The 26,931-nt window shown below is 39.9% G+C and overlaps 1 protein-coding gene across 1 annotated transcript in view; it reads left to right on the top strand.

Annotated features, from left to right (window-relative positions):
- Positions 1–26,931, top strand: part of GRIN2A (glutamate ionotropic receptor NMDA type subunit 2A) — a 387,714-nt gene that overhangs the window by 231,777 nt on the left and 129,006 nt on the right. The window contains exon 5 of the mRNA XM_082360749.1: positions 20,296–20,410. Within this exon, the coding sequence (XP_082216875.1) occupies positions 20,296–20,410 (115 nt within the window). The remainder of the gene's footprint in view (positions 1–20,295; positions 20,411–26,931) is intronic.

Genomic DNA, 26,931 nt, shown 5'->3' with positions numbered 1-26,931 from the left:
TGACCTTATTAAGAATTCTGCATAGTCAATAGGATGCAAATAAATGGAAACATATGCACCTCCCTGCATGTGGGAAATGCCGCTGTTGGCTGTCCTGCTGCTTAGCTGCCTTTGCAGTGTGATGCTTCAGCTTCCAATTGAGGCTCTGCATCTTTGGGGGCTGATCTGACTGCTACTGACAGATCCAGGTGATGGAGCTAATACGGCATTCACGGCAAGTTCAGTTCACAGGCCCCTCCCTCAGCTTTGGATCTGAAAGCCCCTTAGGCTCCAGTTCCTTTCACTCTGGGCCCACTTATACATCTTCAGTGAACCTGACTTCTGTGCCACAGCTGATCGTATGCGCTGGAGCTGGTTGCTGAGCTTGTAGGTGGGGAAAAGGTTCTACTGTGGTTCACCATGGTGGGGATGGGGTCAGACTGTGCTGTTCAGAAGCCAGGTCTGATATTGAAGGCAGGTGCAGACCTGTCAGCCACACAGCTGGGTGAGTTAGCTCTAGTAGACAGTGTTGGACAATTCTGTTGTCTGAAATAGAAACCAGTATGGTGGCAGGCTGTCCATTTGCCAAATGGTGCCCCTGCTGGGCTGGTTTAAGTCTGCCTTTCTTGTTGGTGCATCTGCTGGGTTTGGCTGCCAGCGTGTTGGAAACTGGCAGTTCTGTAAAGTTTTATTTTCTTTCTAGGTGTTTCTGTCAAGGAGAGAAATACTAAAATTTGCCATTTTTAAATGATGATTTGGCATTTTTGATTCCTGGCTCTACTTCAACTGGAAGAAATTAATCTCTGTTATTATGTTAATATTGGAAGTGCATTATCTTTTGGACTAAGAACGATTTTCTACTTTTCTTACAAATCATAGATTCTCAGGAGCCTCTGTTCTAAATTGTTTCCACACACTTGGTTCCAATGCCCCCACAGAATGGATTTTTGTAATTTTTTTCCTTTCTTTTTTTCTTTTGAAAATCAGCTTCAAGTAGAGAGGACCCCAGTGGATGAAATACAGTAGCCCTCCCAGAGAGGAGATGGAGAAAATGTTTTCTCAAACTTCAAGCCCACACCGATGTGATGGGCCTTCTGCAGGTTCAGCAGGCTTTGAGGACTGAGATGGGAAATGCAAACGTAACCTCTTAGTTAAAGGCAAAGCTAAAACAAAGGAGCTCTTACCAAAGAGCGTGAGTGAAGTGCAAATGAAGCGTAGAATAGAGCTCCTTTATGGGATATGAGACCCAGTTTCTGAAACGTGTGAACACTCTCTTGACTGATGGTATTAGCTGCTTCGTTGGGGTATGAAATGCAGTGACTTACGTTCAACACGCAGCACTGTGCCTGGCACATGTTGAACTCCCAGTTTAATACCATCATTAATAATTCCCAGGTAGAGGGGAAACATGAAACTGGTTTCGATTACTTCTTTGACTTGAAATACAGGATTGCCTACCTCATTGTAGTGAATGCCTATCAATCTTTACATAAAGCTTCCTGGGATAGGATCTCCTTCTGAACATGTTCTGAAAATCCCACATTCTGTCTGGAGAAAAGAGAGAAGAATCTACAGGTGTGCTTTTGAATGGAAAGGAGTCTTTGTGTCTAATATACATGAGCAATGGCTGAAGAATCCCCCGAAGGGACTTTAAAGGGAGACACAATACTTGTCTTCAGAGTTTTAAAGTTTTTTTAGTCTCCTTTGCTTACAGTGGAGAATTAGAGCCAGCAGGTTGAAGTTCCAAGGACATAATTCTGGTTCAGTGGAAGGAAGTCTTTGCTAAACACTTAGTTGGAGCTGTCGGTGAAAGGGACCCTCCTAGGAAGTGGGGAGGTAGCACTCAGACATTGGGACCTGCCCAACAGTTGGGCAGCTGTCTGTCAGGAAGGGGTTCGGCAGTGTGCTGGGGTCAAGTGTGAAGGCAGGCAGTTCTGTCAGTTTAGATAAATAACCTTAAAACCCTTCTATGTGGAGACCGTTTGGATCCGTTGATTTCTTTGCCTTAGAATGTTCCACCCACTTGTGCTGAATGTTCCACCCACAGCCATTGCTGCCCTGTAGGTGTGGAATTCAGTAGCCTTTGCCCCTTGGCTCAGAGTCCCTCTTTAGTTGTGCCTGTTAATACCAGTGATAACTAATATTTATTCTTCAGTTACTATGTTTTAGGATGTGCACGAAGTGCTTTGTGTGCATTGCCCTTTAAGACGCCATATGAGATGAGTATTATTTTAATTGAGGTGTAATTGACGTATTACATTGTATTAGTTTCAGGTGTACAACGAAAGGATCCGATGTTTGTATATATTGCAAAATGATCACCATAATAAGTCTAGTTAGTATCTGTCACCATACATAGTTATGAAATTTTTCTTCTTGTGACGAGATTGTTTAGGATTTACCTCTTAGCAACTTTCAAGTATGCAGTACAGTGTTGTTAACTATAGTCATTGTGCTGTACATTACATCCTCATAACTTATTTATCTTATCACTGGAAATTTGTACCTGTTGACCCCTTCACCCATTTTGCCCACTACCCACCGCATGCCTCTGACAACTACCAATCTGTTCTCTGTATCTATGGGCTTGGTTTTCTTTAGGTTACACGTGTAAGTGAGATCATATGATATTTGTCTTTCTCTGTGTGGCTTAATTCACTTAGCATAATACCCCAAGGGCCATCCATATTGTCACAAATGGTAGAATTTCCTTCTTTTTTATGACTGAATAATATTCCATTGTGCATGCGTGTTGTGTGTGTTTAAATTTCACATTTAAAAAAATCCATTCATCTGTAGATGGACACTTAGGTTGTTTCCATGTCTTGGCTATTGTGAATAATGCTGCAAAGAACATGGGAGTGCCGATACCTCGTCCAGATCCTTTTTCCTTAGGATTTAACCCAGAAGTGGGATTGTTGTACCAATTTACATTCCCATCAACAGTGCACCAGGGTTCCCTTTTCTCCACATCATTGCCAACACTTGTTATCTCTTGCCTTTTTGTCTTTTTGATAATAGCCATTCTAACAGGTATACGGTGATATCTCTTTGTGGTTTTGATTTGCATTTCCCTGATGATTAGTGATGTTGAGCATCTTTTCATGTACCTGTTGACCCTTTGTCTTCTTTGGAAAAACATCTATTCAAGTCCTTTGCCCATTTACAAATCAGATTATTAGTCTTTTTGCTATTGAGCTGTGTGAGTTTCTTATTTTTTTTGATATTAACCCCTTATCTGGTATATAGTTTTCAAAGATTTTTCTCCCATTCCATAGGTTGCCTCTTCATTTTGTTGATCTTTTTTTGTTGTTGTTGCTGTGAAGAAGCTTTCTGTTTGATGCAGTCCCACTTATTTATTCTTGTGCTTTTGGTGTCTAGGCTGACCTTTCTGCCAGAGTGATTGTAGAAATGATTCTTGGATAGAAACTTAGATCTAAAAAACTCTGGGATCTCTGATAAACCTTATATCCCAATTCAGACTACTTATTGTATCTTTTGAATTAGCTCAGTCTCTATTCAGCCAACTACTTATTTTCTTTGTTACTTTTTTAAAACCAGTTTTTTATCATGTTAAAATACATATAACATAAGATTGATCATTTTAAACTGTACAATTCAGTGGTAAAAAGTACATTCACAGTGTTGTTCAAACATCACTACTATCTAGTTCCAGATAGTGGTTCCACAGATAACTAGTTCCTCTATCTTTTTCATTACCCCAAACAATTCCTCTTCTAGTTATATACCCCAAAGAATTAAAAACGATATTCAAACAAAAACTCGTACACGAATGTCGATAGCACCACTATTCACGAAAACCAAAAGGTGTAAACAAATGTCCCTCAACAGATGAATGGATAAGCTTAATCTGTATATCCATAGAATGGAATAATATTCAGCCATAAAGGAATGAAATACCGATACATGCGCCAACATGGATGAACCTTGAAGACGTGATACTAAGTGAAAGAAGCCAGACACAAAAGGCCACACACCATATGATTCCATTTATATGAATATGTTTATTACTTTTTTCATAACTCTAAACACTCTGTGATATTTTTCACATAGTACTTTTTATTTACATTGATTTACTTTTTTAGAGATAAAATTTCACTATAGTTTCTTCCTAAGCAATGATATCTATGAAATAATGTGTCTGATTTGCTAGTTCCACTTTCAGATATATCTTAAAATAAACAAATTTAATCCTACAAATAAAGTTAACCTATGCACCATCGAAATGAATCTGTGTGCCACCTGAAACGTACACTTATGACATTTCGGAAAACAGCCTTTTGGTTCCTCTTGGCAATCAGTTCCTTCTTCTGCAGTGTCAGTTGTTACTTCTCCTTTTTCATTTCTAATTCTATTGATTTGAGTCTTCTCCCTTTTTTTCTTGATGAGTCTGGCTAATGGTTTATCAATTTTGTTTATCTTCTCAAAGAACCAGCTTTTAGTTTTATTGATCTTTGCTATTGTTTCCTTCATTTCTTTTTCATTTATTTCTGATCTGATCTTTATGATTTCTTTCCTTCTGCTAACTTTGGGGTTTTTTTGTTCTTCTTTCTCTAATTGCTTTAGGTGCAAGGTTAGGTTGTTTATTTGAGACGTTTCCTGTTTCTTGAGGTAGGCTTGTATTGCTATAAACTTCCCTCTTAGAACTGCTTTTGCTGCATCCCATAGGTTTTGGGTCCTTGTGTCTCCATTGTCATTTGTTTCTAGGTATTTTTTGATTTCCCCTTTGATTTCTTCAGTGATCACTTCGTTATTAAGTAGTGTGTTGTTTAGCCTCCATGTGTTTGTATTTTTTACAGATCTTTTCCTGTAATTGATATCTAGTCTCATAGTGTTGTGGTTGGAAAAGACACTTGATACGATTTCAGTTTTCTTAAATTTAGCAAGGCTTGATTTGTGACCCAAGATACGATCTATCCTGGAGAATGTTCCATGAGCACTAGAGAAAAATGTGTATTCTGTTGGTTTTGGGTGGAATGTCCTATAAATATCAATTAAGTCCATCTTGTTTAATGTATCATTTAAAGCTTGTGTTTCCTTATTTATTTTCATTTTGGATGATCTGTCCATTGGTGAAAGTGGGGTGTTAAAGTCCCCACTATGATTGTGTTACTGTCGATTTCCCCTTTTATGGCTGTTACTACTTGCCTTATGTATTGAGGTGCTCCTGTGTTGGGTGCATAAATATTTACAATTGTTATATCTTCTTCTTGGATCGATCCCTTGATCCTTATATAGTGTCCTCTTTGTCTCTTGTAATAGTCTTTATTTTAAAGTCTATTTTGTCTGATATGAGAATTGCTGCTCCAGCTTTCTTTTGGTTTCCATTTGCATGGAATATCTTTTTCCATCCCCTCACTTGCAGTCTGTATGTGTCCCTAGGTCTGAAGTGGGTCTCTTGTAGACAGCATATATATGGGTCTTGTTTTTGTATCCATTCAGCCAGTCTGTGTCTTTTGGTGGGAGCATTTAATCCATTTACATTTAAGGTAATTATCAATATGTATATTCCTATTCCCATTTTCTTAAATGTTTTGGGTTTGTTATTGTAGGTGTTTTCCTTCTCTTGTGTTTCTTGCCTAGAGAAGTTCCTTTAGCATTTGTTGTAAAGCTGGTTTGGTGGTGCTGAACTCTCTCAGCTTTTGCTTGTCTGTAAAGGTTTTAATTTCTCCATCAAATCTGAATGAGATCCTTGCTGGGTAGAGTAGTCTTGGTTGTAGGTTTTTCTCCTTCATCACTTTAAATATGTCCTGCCACTCCCTTCTGGCTTGCAGAGTTTCTGCTGAAAGATCAGCTGTTAACCTTATGGGGATTCCCTTGTGTGTTATTTGTTGTTTTTCCCTTTCTGCTTTTAATATGTTTTCTTTATATTTAATTTTTGATAGTTTGCTTAATATGTGTCTTGGCGTGTTTCTCCTTGGATTTATCCTGTATGGGACTCTCTGTGCTTCCAGGACTTGATTAACTATTTCCTTTCCCATATTAGGGAAGTTTTCAACTATAATCTCTTCAAATATTTTCTCAGTCCCTTTCTTTTTCTCTTCTTCTTCTGGGACCCCTATAATTCGAATATTGATGCGTTTAGTGTTGTCCCAGAGGTCTCTGAGACTGTCCTCAATTCTTTTCATTCTTTTTTCTTTATTCTGCTCGGCAGTAGTTATTTCCACTATTTTATCTTCCAGGTCACTTATCCGTTCTCCTGAATCAGTTCCTTCTTGAATGTGATCCACACAGCTTTCAGACTCGAGCTGTCCAACATGGCAGCCACTAGCCATATGTGGCTACTTAAATTTAAATTCATTAAAATAAAATAAAATGGAAAATTCAGTTCCTCAGTCACACTCTCCACATTTCAAGAGCTCAGTAGCCCTAGGTGACGAGCAACTACCGTAACGGACATCACAGATGTATGAATTTCTATCCTTGGGAAAAATCTATTGGATGGTGCTGTCTAGAATTGGCTTTCATTCTTCCCGTTGCACTAGGGAGTTGCCCCATCTCCCAGGTCCTGTGCGTAGGTCGACCTCTCACTCAGCATCTGCACTTCCCACCACTGTTCCTGGCTGACCATTCATCCCCAGCCAGCTCTGAAACTGACCTACTTTTCCAGTGTCACCAGGGAGGGCTCGTTGCCAAACCACAACATGGGACCTCTTCCCGCTGGTCCCTTTCCTGCTTGCTGCATGACCAGCTCTGGACTACCTCCATCTTGCCTCTCTCTCTTTCCCTCTCTCTCTTGCCCATCCTACTGCTGTGAGGATCTCCTCCCACAGAGTGCTTTCCAGCTTTCCTGAAGGGCCCTGCTCTGCTTCAAACTCCATTTTGTTTTATTATTCTAGTGGGAGAAAACATCACCCCTCCTTTTCCCAGGCTTCTTTCTCCACTCCTTTCCCTGTCTACCTTTCTCTCCCTTCCCCCCACTTTTCCTTCTCTCTAACTTCTCTTCCTTCTTTTTCTCCTTACTACTCTTTTGTTTCATCTTTTTCTTCTTCCTACTCTCCCCACAATTATTTCCCAGCAGTTGTAAAATTAATCTTTTAAAGTGATGTGGAAAACAAATAGGAAGAGGAGTTATAAAAAAAAAGAGCTGTATTCTTTCTATTATTTATTTTAAAAACCCAGCCATCATTGATCTAGCAGTTCTTCTTTGCTCTTTAGGAAATAATTACATTATTTTCTTTCCCATGAAGAAAGTGATCTAGCAGTTATGGGAGAAGATAGGACTATCAGGGCAGGGCAAGATTGCAGAGCTGAGTCTTCTGGGGGGCAGATTTCCACACCAGAAATCCATGGCAGGATGTGAAACATTATTACTGCTGAATTCACACAGGGCTGTCAAGTTTCATTATGAGACTGGGGAGCCTTTAGACTGCTGTTTAGGCCAGGACATATTTAACTCTGTCCTGATGGTTCTGAGGTGTTATCCAGCACACCGGGGCATTCTCTGTGCTGCTGAGGCCTCCAGCTCTGGCCAGATGAAAATCTGATCTTGTTCATTCAGCAAATGGTCACTGATCACCTACCATATGCTGGACGCTGTGCTCAGGGTGCAGGGCGTGTGGCACCAACTCAGACAAGGCCCATGATCCCCAGGAGTTTACCCTCCAGCAAAGGAGATGATGTGTAAGTGTGTGAAAAACTCTGCAACAAGGTAGAAAGGGAGCTGCAGAGGAAGTGATGAGAGTTCCAAGGAGGGAGATGAGGCTGGAAGCTCAGTGAACATTTTGGAAAGAGGTGAACTCTGTGCTCAGTTTTGGGGAGTCTGAATATGTGAATATTCAGGGGAGAAAAATCTTTGTATTTATTGAGACTTTTATGATATTAAATTATAGAAAACCAATTCTCATTAAGTTAAGAAAAAACAAAACAAAAACAAAAGGATGTATTGGTCTATTCAACTGGAAAGGCATATATGGGGTGTACGTCTTATCTGCCATATCTTGATCCAGGTGCAAATGATGTCTTCAAATCCCTCTCTCTCTCTCACTCTTTTTCCCTTTCTCTCTCATGTTTTTCTCTGTTATGGCTCACTGTTTCATCCCATTGAGATGGGAAAGAGCGTCATTTAAATAGGTGTGGGTTCACATACTTTTGTCACGGTATCTCCTTAAGTCAAGAGAGGCAGTATTCTCTCTAGCTGCAACAGAAAATTCCCAGAGAAGGATTCTGATTGGATGAGCTTGAGTCATGTGCCCATCTGAACCAATCACTGTGGCCAGAGATACTCCTATTGGCCAGGTAGGGGAAGATCTATCATCAAGAAATGGTCATAGCAAGAAACATCAGCTTTTACTGTTTTCCCAGTGGAAGAAAACATAGGAACAGATAGCCAAGAAGTGGGAAATCACAAGGACACCATGAGTGTTTGGGTCTGCTCCAATGCAAGGTATGTAAAGAGCAGTTTTAGAAAGTAAGGTTGAAAGTTAAAGTTGGCTAAGGAGCATGGATTTTAGCTTTGGACATTAGGGAGCCATTTCAAGCTTTTGAGTAGAGGTGTACATAATTGGAACTGAGGTTTAGGAACATTTATCTGGCAGGCAGGCTTCAGATGAGTGTAAGGGATGATATACAGCGAGTCTAGAGACCAGGTAAGATCTTTTAACAGCCCAGGTAAAATGTATTATTTAAAGTATTTAGGTAGTAAGTAACAGAAATTAACTCTCACTAGCTTAATTAAACAAAAGGAGGTAATGAAGAAGGAATGATAGAAAACACATTGGGACTTTACTGGGGGTATCTTGAAAAATCGAAGTAAATATTAAGCAGCCAAGGTTTGGAAAGGTCAGAAGGTGAGGCAACATTTACTGATGAAGGAAATTTACTATCACCTTGGTCCTGATCAAATAATTTCTGGTCTCTGTCTCAACCATCAAGTTTCAATTTCCAGAAGAGAGAATCTGATGGTTCCAGCTTGGGAGAGGTGCACTTCCCTCTCCCACTGGATCTATTTTTTTATGGCCAAAGGAGAGGAGAAGAATAGATGTTCAGGTGTATATAGTGGTTGGAGGGGGGGTGGTGCTGCTTTTCCAAATAAGGGAACTTATTGTGTGTCAGTAAGCCACCCTACAAAGAGGCAATCTTTTTTTTTTATTGGAGTATAGTTGCTTTACAATGTTGTGTTAGTTTCTGCTGTACAGCAAAGTGAATCAGCCACACGTATACATATATCCCTTCTTCCTTGGATTTCCTTCCCATTTAGGTCACCAAAGAGCAATGAATACAGTTCCCTGTGCTATACAGTCTGTTCTCAATAGTTATCTATTTTATACATAGTAGTGTATATATGTCAATCCCAATCTCCCAATCCATCCCACTGCTCCTTCCCCCCTTGGTATCCATATGTCTGTTCTCTACGTCTGTCTCTATTTCTGCTTTGCAAATAAGTTCATCTGTACCATTTTTTTAAATTCCACATATATGTGTTGATATACGATATTTGTTTTTCTCTTTCTGACTCACTTCACTCTGTATGACAGTCTCTAGGTCCATCCACGTCACTACAAATTACCCAATTACGTTCCTTTTTATGGCTGAGTAATATTCCATTGTATATATTTACCACATCTTCTTTATCCATTCCTCTGTTGATGGACATTTAGGTTGCTTCCATGTCCTGGCTACTGTAAATAGTGCTGCTATGAACATAGGGGTGCATGTATCTTTTCGAATTATAGTTTTGTCTGGGTATATGCCCAGGAGAGGGATTTTTGGGTCATATGGTAGTTCTATTTTTAGTTTCTTAAGGAACCTCCATACTGTTCTCCATAGTGGCTGTATCAAATTACATTCCCACCAACAGTGTAAGAGGGTTCCCTTTTCTCCACATCCTCTCCAGCATTTATTGTTTGTAGATTTCTTAATGATGGCCATTCTGACTGGTGTGAGGTGATATCTCATTGTAGTTTTGATTTGCATTTCTCTAATGATTAGTGATGTTGAGCGTCTTTTCATGTGTTTGTTGGCCACCTGTATGTCTTCTCTGGAGAAGTGTCTATTTAGGTCTTCTGCGCATCTTTTGATTGGGTTGTTTGTTTTTTTGTTATTGAGCTGCATGAGCTGTTTGTATATTTTGGAGATTAATCCCTTGTCGATTGCTTCATTTGCAAATATTTTCTCCCATTCTGAGGGTTGTCTTTTCATCTTGTTTATGGTTTCCTTTGCTGTGCAAAAGCTTTTAAGTTCCATTAGGTCCAAGGGATGCAATCTTGTGAGTTATGTGGGCATAGAAGGAAGCAGGGTTTTTGCTGGAGGAAGGAATATGAATATTCCTAAGTTTGAATTTAGAACAGAGAGTTCAAATGAGTGGTTAGTAGATGTGCTACATTTCATTTACAGTATTATTTTAAAATTAATTTACTGAATACCTTTAGCTGGGGTTTTCATCATTCTCTATAATCTTGTATCTGGTCTTTTTCAGCCCTTGATGTTATCTGTCCTGTCTCATACCTGGAAAGCATGAGAGTTTTTGATTCCTTCCAAGAACTCAACTTGGTATTTGCCCAGAAAAAAAGCAAGTAGAAATGGAGCAATGGAAGACTAATCAGTATTCTGATAGATTCGGTCCCCCTGCTAATGTTCCTATAGCATCAGGGACTTTAGTTGCAAATATATTACCATTTATTGGAGTTATTATATAAAACCTGTTTTCCCCCTAAACAGTAAGTGACTTCAAGGGAAGGAACACAAGTTTTTTACCTCCCATTTTATCTCCTGCATGTTGCTGGTGTATATTATAAGTACTCAATTAATATTTATTTGAATTGAGGATGTGTTTGATAAGAAATAAATTTGAGGCCTTTCGATAGATGTGCTTTTGAGGTGTTGCTTACTGGACCAAACTCTTAATTTATGGTCCATAACTTATGATCTTGGTTTTAGCACTGAATGTTCCATGCCCCAGGAAATCCCTCAGTTCTGGGAAAACTGAGATAGTTGTTCATACTACTTACAGATGTCAATCCTACTTCTTAGCCCTAGCACCGCAAAACTTCTCATTAACGCTGTGTGGTTGTTAGGCACTGAATGTTTGCATTCTCCCAAAATTCACATGCTGAAGCTCTAATTCCCAGTGTGATGTTATTTGGAGGTGAGGTCTTCGGGAAGTTGTTATGGTTAGATGAGGTCATGAGGGTGGGGCCCTCATGATGGAATTAGTGTCCTTAAAAAAGAGGAAGAGACTAGAGATCTGACTCTTTGGCCATGTGAGGACACAGCAGGATAGTATGTAAACCAGGAAGAGAATCCTCACCAGGATTCGAATCTGCCCAGGCATGACCTAGGACTTCCAGTCTCCAGAACTGTGACAAATAAGTGCCTGTTGTTTAAGTCACCCAATCTATGGTGTTTTGTAACAGCAGCCTGAGCAGACTAAGACAGTGGTGTTTTACCCCATTGACATAGGAGTGAGGTGAGACTCAGAGGAGTTGGATGATTTGCTTAAAGGCACAGCGTCAATAATGGAGGGTTTAAAACTCAACTCTAGCTTGCAAATCCCTAATCTGCTCTTCTCTCTACCTGACAGTGTTCCTAGAGTTAAAAGTACTGAGTTATGTACTCTTGTCCTCAAGTACCTTGTAACCCGGCAGAGGTGATAATAGTTGTACAGGTTTTGAATAACGCGGAGGGGACCCCTTTGCATCGTATTCACTGCAGATTTGTGTTTTATTTTCACAGTTCCTCTGGCAGTTGGTAGTATCAGATTGTATTAGTCAGGGTTCTCCAGAGAAACAGTAGTAAGATATTTATATAGAGAAAGACATTTACTACGAGAGATTAGCTCACATGATTATGGAGGCTGAGAAGCCCCACGATCTGCCATCTCCTGGGCCCCAACCTTTCTCCTCTGCCTTAGTTACCTCTTCAGGTCCCCAGAGACCCACTGAGCACAGGTGAACACGCTCTGGACAGATAGAGAAAGTGGGGCTCATTGTCAGAGGGCTAGAGAATACGATAGAGACCTGAGACTTTTCCTTCCCTCAGTAAATATGTACTGAGCAGCTTCTCTCTGCCAGGCACTGTTCCAGGTTCTGGAAAGGAGGTACAGCCGAGAACAAAATAGACAAATCCCCTCTTCTCATGGGGCCTAAGGTTCCAGGATGGGGGGATACCCAGCGATTCTTGGATAAAGTTGCACTTTCAATTGATTCACATCATCTCATTCTGCACATTTGGGGAAGGTGAGGAGTCAACATCCATGTACATCTGCCTGTTTGAGATCCTGAATAATTTGACAGCATAGGCACAGGTGATCCAGGGAGTTCATAGAAACTGCTTGTCATGTTGCCTACTTTTTTCCAGCTCTCTTGGAATAGATGCTCATTGCAGGGGATGAATCCATTGACCCCTGTGCCAGCCAGTTCCAATGGTTAGGTGAGGCAGAGCCATTAGAGGTTCATGGTGATATGTTCAGTACTATTTTGATAGTGTTACAAAATACTATCCAGAATTTTAAGAATTTCCACGTACCCCATCATGTACCTGAAAAAAACCACACATATAAGGAGCAAGAGATCCTGAGAACCGCTTTATTAACGGACACTCAGGCTTCCAATAATTCCTGATAAAGTAGAATTAGGGCATGCATCTTAGATCCTACTCTATAGATCCTGTTCCCACTGCAAACCTTTGGCCAAATGGGTCAAGCATGTTGTCTAGTGATGGGGTAGCTAGAATGGTCACACTTACAGAGAAAGCTTTGCCCTAACTTACTCCATGTTTTAGACTTAGAAATTGTATTACAAAAGATAGTCGGTGGGGCATGTCCTCAGAGGGTCACCTTTGGCTCAGGTGTGCTCACCAAGCAGAGACGGGAAGCCCAGGAGTCATGAAGGGCAGGCTGGTACCTGGGTCAGCACTCTTGCACTATAGCCTGGTCCAGGGGTACCTGGGGCTCTGAGTAATCAGATTAGCTTGGGGTAGGGGCCTACAGGGTTCATTGCCTCCCTTGGAAAACTGGGATTAGCAGTCAAAATGATCCTCGAGCATCTAAGAGAAAGCCTTTTAATTTCAAATTTTAGAAGGAAAAAAGATAAATATGTGAAACCGTGACACCTACTACTACCCCCGCTGTCATCATTTACCAGATACCATTATGTGCCAACATTCTGCTGGTCACATTACATACCTCTCCCATTAAATGTCATCTGATGTGATCCCTATGACTACACAGAGATGTGGCTATCATAACTTGACTTTTACAGAAGAGGAAATGGATGCCCTGAGAATTTAGGAGACTTACCGGGGATTTGAAGCCACAGAACTGCATGCTAACCCAGGCTTTCTGATTCCTAAACTAAACAGTCGTCTTGCAGAATTGCTTCTCTACAGTTGTTGCACAGGAAATAAATGTTGAATGAACAAGATCCCAGCAGCCTATGCCTGCTCATTCATTTGTTCATTTATTCAACAAATACTTTTAAGCTCGTACTGCAGGACACTCTTTTAGGTGTTTTAGAATCGCAGTGATCAAAAGAAAGATCCCTGCCTTTTTGGAGCTTACCACTCCTGTTCTAATTTTTTTAAATTAGTATTGCTTAGCCAAGACAACTAACATTATTATTATCATTTTTTAATTGGCCACAATGGAATTTGAGAAGGAGTAAATACTCCCCTCTCTTTTTTAACCCAGTTTTGTTTCTTTGTTTTGGGGTGTTTTTTTTTCTTCTTTTTCATTATGCTGTAGTTTCTGAGTCCGTTTTGAATTATGCTGGCCTGGATTATGCAGATCTGTGTGTTGGAGTTATTACATTTCTGTCCTGACATTTAAGTCTCAGCTCTGCAGTCATGCCTTTGGTAATCATTCAGGGGAAATGAGAAACCACCAATGAATATATGAAATTAAGAACCGGGGCAAAGAGGAAAGTACACTCATTAAGAGACTTGCTGAAAAGAAATGGTGTGAGGGCGTATTTGGGGAAGGGGTGGTGCAGGAGTTGGGAGTCGAAAAACCATGAGTTTGCTCTAAAGAGAGGATTCGTGCCCAAAAGGGAATGGTTAATGGAGGATGAGAGGGTGCTGAGAAAGACATCAAAGTGGAAGGGATTTCAAACCACCAAGAGGAAGATGGAAAGAGCCAAACTGTTTTGTAAAAATGAGAGTGTCTTGAGAACTGAAAAAGGGTAAAAAAAAACAGTGACTCTGTTTTCAAAAACATGTAAATTAAATGACAAATGAAAAAAATGGTGACACCAAAGCAGTTTGAGGAGGCATTTAAGGGATAGTGCGATTCAGGAAAAGGCCTGGGGAACATGAGAAATAGCAAAGCCGATGGAAAATTAACTGAAAATTGAGACACGCTGAATGGGTTCTGGTGGCATTTATGAAACAGTAAGAGAATTAAAGTCTGAAGGGAAATAGTGAATAATAATATGTCTAGAGAACATTACAAATAATCAGATTTGGGAAGTTAAAGGAGACTTACGAGGCAAAAGAGAGAAGAAAATAGAAATCTGGAGGAATGAGACACTTTAAGTAATAGTTAAAAGAGCTTATGCAGCCCATATACGGTTGGTCTTTGACAAAAAGAAAGAAGGATCCTGGCAATGAGTACCCAGAATGGCCGCAATAAGCATGGCTTTAAAAGGGTGAGGTTGCATTTGGGGTGGGGTGTTAGGAAATATGACGGGGTGGGGAAAAAAATACATGGAAACTTTCTGTAAAGGTTAACTACTATTTAAGCAGCAGCTGTGTACCAGGCACTGGGCCAGCCATTTTATATGCACTATCGCTAATTCCACCCACACACCTGGGAGTGAGGGATCTGCTAGGTTAGACCACATGAAACCGTCATGGTTACTTCCTACGGTTTAACCTGATCTGTTTTTACAAAGAAGGAAATGGAAGCTCAGAGAATTTTAAATATATGACCCCAAGTGGCACAGCTGGGGCATAGCAGAGGCAGGCTTTGATCCCAACAATTGCTAGCAATAGCAATTCATTCTTTTATTCACTCTGCGCCTATTTATTTTAGCACCAGCCATGTGCCAGGCACTCTGTTTGGCACGAAAAATACAATACAAAACAAGGCATAAGAGGTCCTTGCCTTCATGATGCACACCGTCCATCTGCTGGTTAAAAAACAAAATGAAACACCAAAGATGGTCCAGAACAGCTGTCCAGTAGAAATATAATGTAGTCACTTACCTCAAATTATCTGGCCACACAATGAACAAGTAAAAAGAAGATGAAATTAGTTTTAATAATGTATCCTACTGCGACCAAAATGTCTAAAATTTTTCAACATGAAATGAATATAAAATTGTTTATGAGATCTTTTACACTATTTTTTCATACAAAGTCTTCCAAATCCAGTATGTCATGCTCTTATGGCACATTTCTGTTCAGACTAACCACATTTCAAGTACTCCATAGCCACCGGTTGTTGGTGGCTACCATATTAGAGCAGACCTAGAAAGAACTTGATAATTCTGGCCCAATTTCTTTGCAGTCATAATAGAGGGAAAACAATCCACCTGTTTTTCCATGTTATTTCTGATCCCCATACACCAACAATTCACAGGGCACAAAATGCAAGCAGTAGAGAAATGTTTCTTTCACCTGGACTTCAGCTTCATACACCTGAGGCTGTAGATACCAAAGGAAATTTGTAGGTATGTGCCTCACATAATTTACATATTTTCTGTTATGTATTTCACTGATTAAAAAAACAACAACAACTTGACACTTTACCATCAATGGACGATAATAACACAGAAGTGGAACCTCTGCAAACCATCAGAGCCTCCGCCATGTCCACGTTTTGCCAGCATGTCTTCATGTGTTTATTACTCCTGATGGAAACATCGAAGATGTAATTCGAAGCTTAACAGCAGCCAGAATTTCTGATATTTTATCTGATCACTAAAAGTTTTGTAATCAATTTTCAAGAGATAAACAAAACAGTGATAAGATTTTACTGTTTAATACAAGTGCCCAGCAGGTGTTAATGGGGACCAAGCAGTGGGGTGTATAATGGTTTTTCCCTGGGTAAAGAATTCTGCTCTGGAGTAAGTTTAAGTGGGAAGAAAGCCTGTGGAAATACAGATCATCCTTCCTAGAAATTCGATTGGGGAATTGAAGGTAATGGGTACTTGCTCCCTGCCAACTTCATAATGAAATTACTGTTCAGCAAATATTCCTGTTAGAGGGTTTTTTTTTTTCCTTCCCAGGGGACTGAAGACTTTTAATAGGAAGGAAGGAAGGGAAGGAAGAAAGAAAGAAGGAAAGAAAGGAAAGAAGGAAGGAAAGGAAGGAAGGAAGAAGGGAGAGAGGAAAAGAAGGAAGGAAGGAAATAGACAATGTTAACATAGAGTATGTAGACTCATTGGTCCAGAATACTGATTCTTAAAGGAACACAGAACAATGTGGAGTGTGAGAATTTCCATATAGTTGTTTCCATATAATCTGAAGAAGGTGGATTGCATCTAAATAATGTCCCTGCTAACTCCATCTGATTTCACTACAAAATGGGAGAAAAGGAAATGAGCAGGGGAAACAGAGATGGGGAATTAAAGAAGAGGGAGATTTAAGTAGATTCAACTGGCATATCAGAAGAAGACTGGGTGCTCAACAGGGCATGCTAGCTCCTAGATTAAAATGGTGACCGTGACATCGGTTCACACCACATAACCCTGTGAATGGCTCTCCCTCAGGCCAGGGGTCCAAGTCAAACCCAAAGCATTTGTCCTCTGGTCTGCCGTTTCCAAACACATATCAAATTGGATATTTTCAAACCTCTTGCTAATGGACTAAATTTTTCAGTTTCACCCACATTTGGGGTGTTAGATTGACCCAACCTGAACTCTATTCACTTCAAATTATTATATAATCAAAAGTTGGCTTGAGAGCTTATTGGATTCAATAAAAAACAACAAACAAACAAACTAAAACCCTCAATGAATCAGCTGGCCTAACTATGAGTTTTGGACTGCAGATCCAGAGTGACTTGGTTACAGATTTCCTGCCAGCCCAGGTAAAGTCCACTGGTAGGCTTTGTCTGCAATTTTTATGCTGAAATTCCATGGACAGTGTTCCATCGTGACATTTCATGCGTCTGTGCCCTTGGCCTTGCAGTTTCCTCCATGCGGTGAATCACTCCTCTACTTAAAACCTTTCGTGATCCTCATGGCCTTCTGAACAAAATCCAGACACTTTAGGTCCCTTATGATCTAGCCTAAGGGATGCTCTCCAGACAAATCCCACTGCCTGTCAGCTGTACTAAGCTATTTCCCCTAGCGTGTCACTTCCTTTGCTGACTCTTGTTTGTTTAAGATGACTCCTCTGCTCTGAATGCTCTTCTCCGCCTCTCCTCAACCCCTTTACTCTTGAAGATTCCCAGGAAGTCCTCCCTACGTTGCAGAGATTGCGTTAGGGTCCCTTCCTCTACGTTCTCATGACTTATACTTCCTGTGCGTTGGCGCACAAGTGGCCTTCTATGTACTGTCATTGTTTATGTGTCTATGTCACTGAATTGTGAGGATGTAAGATGGGGCACAGGCACTGTGTTTTTTATTTCTGTTTTTATGGGACTCACCATAAGGCCTGACACACAATAGACATTCAGTAAATTGTTGTTGAATCGGTAAATTATCTTCCTAGGAGATGATCAGCGATGCCTCAGATGCACCAAATAGAATCGTGATTACCCTTTGCTTCTTCTAGAATAGCAGTGTTTGATTTTTCTGTTTTTAAACAAACAGTATTTTGTTAAAAATAAAAGCTATTTGCAGAAAATTTGGAGAATACAAAGATACACAAAAGAAAATGGAAAGTACCTGGGATCCTTCCATGCATAGACAAACCCTATTTTTATCCTCTTTTCTGCTTGTTTAACATTAAATAGCAAGCATTATCTTCATGCCATTAACTTGTCTCAAAAACATGATTTTTTAAGGACTCAAACAGTCCATTTAGTGGATACACAAAAATGTTCTTTGCCTTTTCCCCAATTTCTTTTTTTTTTTTAAGATTTTTAGAAATTTCATGTAATGTCTGAAACATTTATATTAACATATTTCCATACAAATAGCCCAAAGAAAGTTTAGTATTAGTTGTTTTGTTTGTTTGTTTGTTTGTTTGTACTGCAGGTTCTTATCAGTCATCAATTTTATACACATCTGTGTATACATGTCAATCCCAATCGCCCAATTCATCCCACCACCACCCCCCACCACTTTCCCCCCTTGGTGTCCATACGTTTGTTCTCTACATCTGTGTCTCAACTTCCACCCTGCAAACCAGTTCATCTGTACCATTTTTCTAGGTTCCACATAACATGCGTTAATATACGATATTTGTTTTTCTCTTTCTGACTGACTTCACTCTGTATGACAGTCTCTAGATCCATCCACGTATCAACAAATGACTCAGTTTCATTCCTTTTTATGGCTGAGTAATATTCCATTGTATATATGTACCACAACTTCTTTATCCATTTGTCTGTCGATGGGCATTTAGGTTGCTTCCATGACCTGGCTATTGTAAATAGTGCTGCAATGAACATTGGGGTGCATGTGTCTTTTTGAATTACGGTTTTCTCTGTGTTCCCCAATTTCTTAACCTTGTCCTTGGAGACCTGATTCTTCCCCCATAGGACACAGTCAGGTCTTCTGCATTGTGGCTGCCCAGGGGCAGACATGTGACCAGTTAGGCCAGTCTCTCTTTTTGGAATTATTTTTGTAATCTAGTCCTCTTCCTTAATATTTTACCTCTTTAGCTACTTTTGTTGTTAAAGGAATATAATGCAAGAAAATGCTATGACTTTGAGGTACCCTGTCTTACTGGGGAGGTCTCTGAATGATTCTAACCACCACACTATATTTACTGAGTGTCCGTGAAGTGGTGTGTTTTCTTGGACGTCTTTAACAACATCATATGTTTCTCACGCTGCAAAGAGATGTGAACCCCTGAGAACCCTCCCTCCCAAATCCTGGGAAATGAGCTCTGTCTTGCTCTGCATCAGAGCCAAGCCTGACTACAGGCGAGGTGGTTTTGAGGCGGGGGTGTGGGAGGTAGAGATAAGAGTATTGTAAGACAGACAGACATCACCTGTGATGAAGACAACTGCACAGTTGTTGTATGGGGCAGACATCGAGGAGCCATCCTTGATGCCTCTCTCTCCCCCACCCTCATATCTAACCCATCACTAAATACCTGCTAAATATTTCTCCACTTGGTCCTACGTGTTGCTGCCCCTACTCTTCCTTCTCCTCCTCTTTTGGGGCCACAGTGGGACCAAAGCCGACATTATCTCTCACCTGAATAATAAGAGCACTGTGACCAGCCCCCCTCTACCTACTGTGGTCCCCCGCAAGCCTATTCTCTACACAACATTTAAGTCATATTATATTGATACAAGAAAAGTCTGATTATATCACCTCCTTGATTAAAATCTTCAGTGTCTTTCTATTGTTTTAAAACAAAGATAAAACTCCTTAACATGGCCTGAAAAGCTTTGCACTGTCTGCCCCTATTTACCTTCTCACCCACACCACACCCCACATTTCCCTGTCTCTCTCTGCTTTGGCCTCACTGGTTTGCACTCAGTCCTTCATAAGCACTACCACAGGACCTTTGTACATGCTGTCCCCTTTGCCTGGAATGTGCTTACATCTTTTCTTATCTAGTTAATGCTGACTCATCCTTCACGTCAAGCTGCACTTCCTTATAGAAGCCTTGCCTGACCCCTGTTTCACTTTCACATAGCACACCCCGCCCCCTCTATTGTAGCACTTGTCATAGTTCGGTGATTAACCAATTAATACCTGTCCTCTCCCTTAGACTATAAGCCTTAAGAGGGCAGAGATCATGTCTGTTTCTTCTTTATTGCCAACCAACCAGCTGAGTCCTGACATGTAGCAAATATTTAATAAATATTAGTTGAATGAATAATGAATGAATGGGATATCATTTCTTTGACGTTGTATACCATGTGGTTTATGAGCAAGCAGTTTCCTTTAGGGAAGCTTGTTAAAACATGCTTTCAGATCCTCCTGTAAGAAGATCATTTGAACAAAAGTCTACAGTCTGGCAGGACAAATATGTTCCATCCCCTGTGCTTTCTGCAATAAATTACTAATGCCTATACAGGATTGGGGATTTTGGGAGTGATTACAGGCTCATGAAAAAGAGTGCATGGAAATTAGCAGAGCCTGTGTGGGTACTGATGCTTCCACAGATAGAGGCTACTTGTGATGAGTTTACACCTTCTCAGTGTTATACTGATGGTGGCATCCACTTATTTGTTTGAAACCTTTTTAATTCTTCCCTAAACATTTGTTTTTCTCTTCCTCTCTCTAGATTTATGGTCAATGTGACATGGGATGGCAAAGACTTGTCCTTCACTGAGGAAGGCTATCAGGTGCACCCCAGGCTGGTGGTCATCGTGCTGAACAAGGACCGCGAATGGGAAAAGGTGAGCATCCTTCTGTGTGCCGAATACAGGGGAGGCAGGAAAGGTGTGGGCAGCAAGGGAGCTCAAACTACTCCTTTTCCCAAAGTATTTCCCTCTGAGCAGCTCCACATGTCATTCCATGACCCTTGATGGAACAAGGCAGACAGATACTGTAAGATGGAGATGCTTTCCCTGGGTGAACTGTGGCAGTTGTGTGCTGTTCTTTGTGTTGGGTTCTCAAATCTGAGTAGGAAGTGTCCTTGAAAGACTTAAGGTAATTTAAAAGCAGTGAAGTTTGGTTCACATCATTGCAGTAGCAAGTGTTCATTATCTGGCAGTGATCACACCAGTTTGCCTAAACCTCATAATGGGGTACCATATTCACACATTTTGCCCTATGAATGAACCCCTTGTATTTTCACGTACTTAGTCTTTTGCTTTGAATCAACTCATTTCCAAAACTTAAATGCATCACTTCTGCAAATCATGGATTGGAGAGGGTTGTATTTCTTGTAAAGCACATGTCCTAGAACATATATAATAACTATAAAAAATATTAAAAATCAATGTGCAGGAAAAACTCATCTGATGTACCACACAAGCCATATACTGAGTCAGAGAGGAGAGATTTCACAGGGAATTTGTAGATGATCCCATGCATACAATGGCAGTATCTATCCCAGTGGCATACCCCCTCTCCCATAATTCAGCTCTCAAATTAGTCCGCATAATATCATACAGAAAGCAGAATAAGAGGACTGAAAAGGAAAAGGACTATATTGTTATTGTGTCTTTCTGGGCAAGCAATGCATGGTCTCTAAACTACTTCAGCAGCTCGAAGTTTATTTTCATTTTGCACATCAGATGGAGGCCTGAGAGACTTAGGGGTAGGAAGATACAGGATATAGTGTGGAAGTCATATTATAATTAAATAGGATCAGAAGACAGTACTGTGCAAACGGAAGCATTGACTTTGGGACAGGGGGTCAGTGACAGATTCCTAGAAGGGACTTCTGAAGTAGAAGCTTCACAGATTTTTCTGCTACATCCAGCAGCCACAAAATATACATTCCTTCAAGTACACTTGAAAAATCCACCAAAGTAGACTATATTCTGGAGCCTAAAATGAGTCTCAGTATATTTAAAAGGATTAAAATATGCACAATGCATTCTTTGACCATAACAGCATTAAAATAAAAAGTAATGACAAAAATATATATAGAAAATCCCCAGATGTTTGGAAATTAGGTAACATGCTTCTAAATAACCTATGGGTCAAAGAAGAAATCAGAAAAACATTAGGGAATATTTTTAATGGAATGACAATGAAAACACAACATATCAAAATTTGAAGAATAAATTTGATGATGTGCTAAGAGGGAAATCCATAGCTTTCAATGCTTATAATAAAAAAAGAAAAAAGGAAAGTGTAAAGTCAACGATTTAAGCTTCTACATTAAGAAGCTAGAAAGAATAGAGCAAAGTAAACCCAAATGAAGTAGGGGAAGGAAATAAATATGAGTAAAAATCAACACAGAAGAATACAAAATATAGAGAAAATCGACAAAGCCAAAAGCTAGTTCTTAAAAAGATTAATAAAATTTCTAATTCCTAGCAAGAGTGATCACACAAAAGAAAGAAGACACAAATACTAATAATCAATCCTAAAAATGCAAGAGGGGATATCACAAACATTCCAGAGTCTACAGACATTAATATGATTTTAAAAATTATGAAAAATTTATGCCAACAAATTTGATGATGTAGACAAAATGGGCAAATTTCTTGAAGAACCACAGTTTCCCAAAACTGTCAGAAAAAGAGATAGACAATCTGAATAGCTCTAAATTTGCTTGAGAAACTGAATTCATAACTAAAAGCCTTCCCATTTAAAAAACAAGAAAAACTTTGGGCATAGATGGCTTCATTGTGAATTCTATCAAATATTTTAAAAAGAAATTATACCAATCTACACAGAGATTTTCAATATATTAGTAATCATAGTTCAGCAATATATTGGAAAAGGATACTACATCATGGATAGGTGGGCTTTATTCTAGGAATGCAAGATTCGTTTAACATTCTAAAAATAAATCAATGTAATTTACCATATTGACATAATAAGGAGAAAATTATATGGTCATCTCAATAGATGCAGAAAAAGCATTTGACAAAATCCAATGTTCATTCTTGATAAACAAGGGCAATTTCTCAATCTGATAAAAGTTATCTATGAAAATCCTATAACTAACATCTTGAATAATGATGAAATAATGAAAATAGGCTCACAAATATGTATTCAAATGATTTTTGATGAATAATTATAACAATGGGAGAAAGCAGAGCCTTTTAAATAAATGGCGTTAGATCAACTGGATAGTCTTACTGAAAAAAAAAAAAAACAACCCTTGACCCGTAGCTCACACTATACACAAAAAATAACTTAAAATAAATTTCAGACTTAAATATAAAAGCTAAAACTATAAAGTTTCTATAAGAAAATATAGGAGGATAATTTTGAGATCTGAGAAAGCATACAGTAAAAGTAATAAACCAGACTCCATCAAAATTTAAATCTTTGCCCATATAGAGACACTGTTGGAAACTGAAAAAGAGAAGCCACAAATCCAGAAAAAATATTTTTTAAAATATATCTCAATCAAAGGACTCATATCCAGAATATATAAAGAACTCCTATAAATCAATAATAAAAACAACACACAATTAAAACAGGAAATTGACTTAGAAATTTCACAAAAAATTTTACTCAGATAGTCAATAAGTATATGAAAACATGTTTAACATTGATGATAATCAGAAACATGCAAATTAAAACGACAACGAGCTACCACTTCATACCCTCTGAATGGCTCAAATGAAAAGGACCAACAATACCAAGTGCTGGTAAGGACATGGAGCAACTGAATCTCTTACATATTGTTGACGGGGGTGTAAAATTCCAGCCACTGTGGAAAACTGTTTGGCAGTTTCTTATAAAGTTAAACATACACCAACCTTATGATCCAGCAATTCCACTCCTAGGTATTTACTGCAAAGAAATTTAAACATATACCCAAAAAGTAATATTTATATAAGACATTCATAATAGCAAAACATCAGAAAGAACTCAAAGGTTCATCAACAAGGATATGGGTAAATACATTACATATACTCATAAAAGGGATTGCTACACATTAATAAGGAATGAATTGGTAATACCCACAACAGTGCGGATGAATTGCAAAAATATTATGTTGAACAAAAGAAGCCAGACACAGAAGATTATAGTGTATGATTCCATTTTTATGAAGTTCAAGAAGAGGCAAAACTAGTCTATGGGGTTAGATATCAGAATGATGGTTGCTTTTTTGGAGGAGGGCGATTAATAGGAAAGGGGCACAGGGGACTTTCTAGAGTTATGGCAATATTCCTTGTCTTGAACATTTGTCAAAATGCATCAGACTATCACACAAGATGTGTTTGTTTCATTGCATGCCATTGTATCTTAATTAAAAGATATATTTTGAAACTGTTCAAATTGAGATACCCTGCACAATTAATTACCAATGTTTACAGAGTTTTCATGCTTAACTCCCTGACATGAGTACTAGTTTTGACAACAATAGCCATTGTTTATTGAACGCTTACTTGATTTTTTCTTTAGGCGGTACACCCAAGCTCTGAGTGACGACTTGGTTTATTCATTCATTCCACAAATGTTTATTCAGTGCCTGCTATGTGCCAGGCACTATTCTTAATGCTTGGAATCTATCAGTGAACAGGAGAGACCAAACAACAATTTCTGATTCATGGAACTTAGACTCTGGTGTGTGTGTGGAGAGGGATGGGTTGGGATTTTGTGCACTTTTGTGATGCTTGAGGAAAGCATTGGATTCTGTCCCCAGGTGTTACCTCCGCTCTTCCCTCTGGTATACCCTGTAGCCCACTGTCCTACGTGGCTCACATCTCCATGTCTCAGCTGGTTCCTTTATGTATCTGGGACTTTGAACATGCTTTTTTTCTTTCTTTCCTGTAATGCTTCCCTGTATCCTTACTTTCTTTTATTCATCCTTCAAATTCTGGCTTCTCTCTCCTCTTGCAAATGGAAAGTCAAAATGCAAGTTATTTTTTCCTTGTCCATAATAAGAGGTAGAGAACTTGAGCCTTTCTGCCTTTTGTTATTACATTTGGAGTTACTTTTCCACCTTTTGAAGTTACACACTCTGAGGATCACTTTTGCAGCTGTAAAATCATTCTCGTTGGTTGGATTTAACCAGTCCTGGGTCAGGCTTGGCTCACACCTGTGAATTCTCTGTGCTGCCTTTGGATCTATCTCATTTGCCAGGGAGCCTGTTTACAGGGAGGCCACTGTAGTGCAGGTGATAACATTGCATAAAAGAAGGCAGCCCTTGATAGGCTCCGTTTCCACATACAGAAAATACCCTTTTAATATTTTGTGTGTCCTCCTTCAAATTTCTGTTGAAATATAGCAATTTCCCAAAAAGGCAGCTCGGGGAATTGCTGCCGAGTTGAGCTTAGAATGTACAAATGCTTCCTGTAGTTGGTCTATTCTCTCAGCGCTCAGGGGATCCAGTGCTTCAGAAATAACTCCTTGTGCTTCTGTCTCGAAGAAAGAGGAAGCCAGTGGAGCAGGTAGATACCAGTCATGTTATCCTTAAAGCCGTCCCCCAGCAGCACATGCTGGTACAGCCGGTCAGCAGAGGGGAAGTTCTGCAGAAGGAGGGAGCTGTTGTTCTGGGACTCAGAGGAGATTTCTTTTCATCTCTGAGGTCACTCAGTGGAGTCACTGGAAGCAGCATGTAGTGAGGGTGTCTTGGAAAACATGACAAGCCCTTAGAGGGACGTGTGCTTTCTGCTGGGCCTTTGTGTGCAGCTGGCGTGGATTATTCCGCTGCTGTGCACAGTGCCCGCTTGTGTTCAGCAGACACAGAACTCAGGTCTGAGCAGACTTTCCTCTTGTAAATTGGGACTTCCATGCCCTCTGCCTCTCCTTTTTTTTTTTTCGATGGCTTTGCTCTGCATTGGAGCTTAGTGGGTCCAAGCCTTCCCAGAGATGCTTGAAAATAATACCCTGGTTACAAGCCAATTGGCAGCCCAGGCCAATACAATAAACACCCTCTGTGGGCCAACTCTATGGCCAACATTCCATCTGCACCAGAGTGAGGCAAGGATGAATAGGATACCACCCCTCTCCTCAAGTAGCTCATTACTGAGCCATGTCTGGGGAGAGAAGGGTGGACTTGACTTGGTCAAATGGGTAAGTCTTCACGAAGGTGGGGACATTGAGTAAAAGATTGGATTTCTCCATGTTGAATCATCTTATTAACTACTTGAAAAAATGCTTTGGGAATAATTCTGTTTACCATTTTAGGGTTACACCAGTTTAAAATGAAAAAAATATGTGTGTATATGCACGTGCATATAACATACATACAGACTAGCTTTAAAAAGCATATATATTTAGAGAGAAAGAAAGAGGGAGAAAGAGAGAGGGGGAGGGAGAGAGATTTAAAGAAAGGTTTTTAAAGCAGTTTTGACTTCAAGCATGAATGGGACAAAAATCATAAATATTAAAATAAAACCACCCTCTTCTTTTCTAGAGAAGCGCTAATTAAAGATGGTAGAGATGCCCCAGAAGACAAAAGGGAGACCCATCATTACGTCTTCCTGAATGAAGGGTCCCATTCCCATCTCCCTGATGCGTCTGCTTCCCTCTTTATTCTCACCACTCTGTTTGCATTCTCTTTGGTGCCCTTGATCTCAGTTGCTTGCCACACTGTGATGACTCCCAGATCCCTCTCTCCAGCCCAGATCTCCTGATCTCCTGATCTCCAGACTTGGCCCCGGGACTCCCTTACACGGACAGCCCATAGACCTCCACTTCATCTTGTCCAAAGCCAAAGTCACCATCTTCTTCTCTCAAATATGGTTATTCTCCTATGTCCCAGCACAGAAAGCTTCATTCTTATCCTCCCAATGTCCTCCAAGCCCTCATAGTCACTTGTCGTCTGCTCATTCTCTGTCTCAGTTCCTGTCTCTTTGAACACTTCCCTCTTTTTGCCAAGGGCACCCCTTCCATTGATTCTACATCTGGATAATCCAAATCAGGCTGTGTCCTTTCCACTTTGTACAGACCTGTATACTAACTCCTAAGAGTGTCAGCAGCTTGCATTATAATTATTTGCTTGCACGTTCATCTTCACTTCGACTGTGAGCCCCATCAGGGAAAGGTCTGTTCCTTCCACATGCTTCTTTGGCTGCACCACAAGGTGCTATTTCTAATGCCTAGAAGGGCCTCTATACAATCTGCTGGTAATGCTGACTTCAATCACCATTTACTAAGAGCTACTCTAGACCAAGAACTATGCTGAGAGTTTTATGTCCATGAGCTCATTTAGTCATTTCAACAACTCATCTACAGTAGGTATTCTTATCCTTGCCTCATAAATGGATATTCAGGTTCAGAGAGGCCAGGGACCTGCCTCAGATCCTGCATGTGGTAGAAGCAGGATGTGAATGGA

The sequence above is a fragment of the Balaenoptera borealis genome (genome assembly GCF_965194805.1).
Source record: "Balaenoptera borealis genome assembly, chromosome: 16".
Classification (NCBI taxonomy): Eukaryota; Metazoa; Chordata; class Mammalia; order Artiodactyla; family Balaenopteridae; genus Balaenoptera; species Balaenoptera borealis.
Note: the sequence above shows the minus strand (reverse complement) of the source record. Positions and strands in the feature narration are given on the sequence as shown.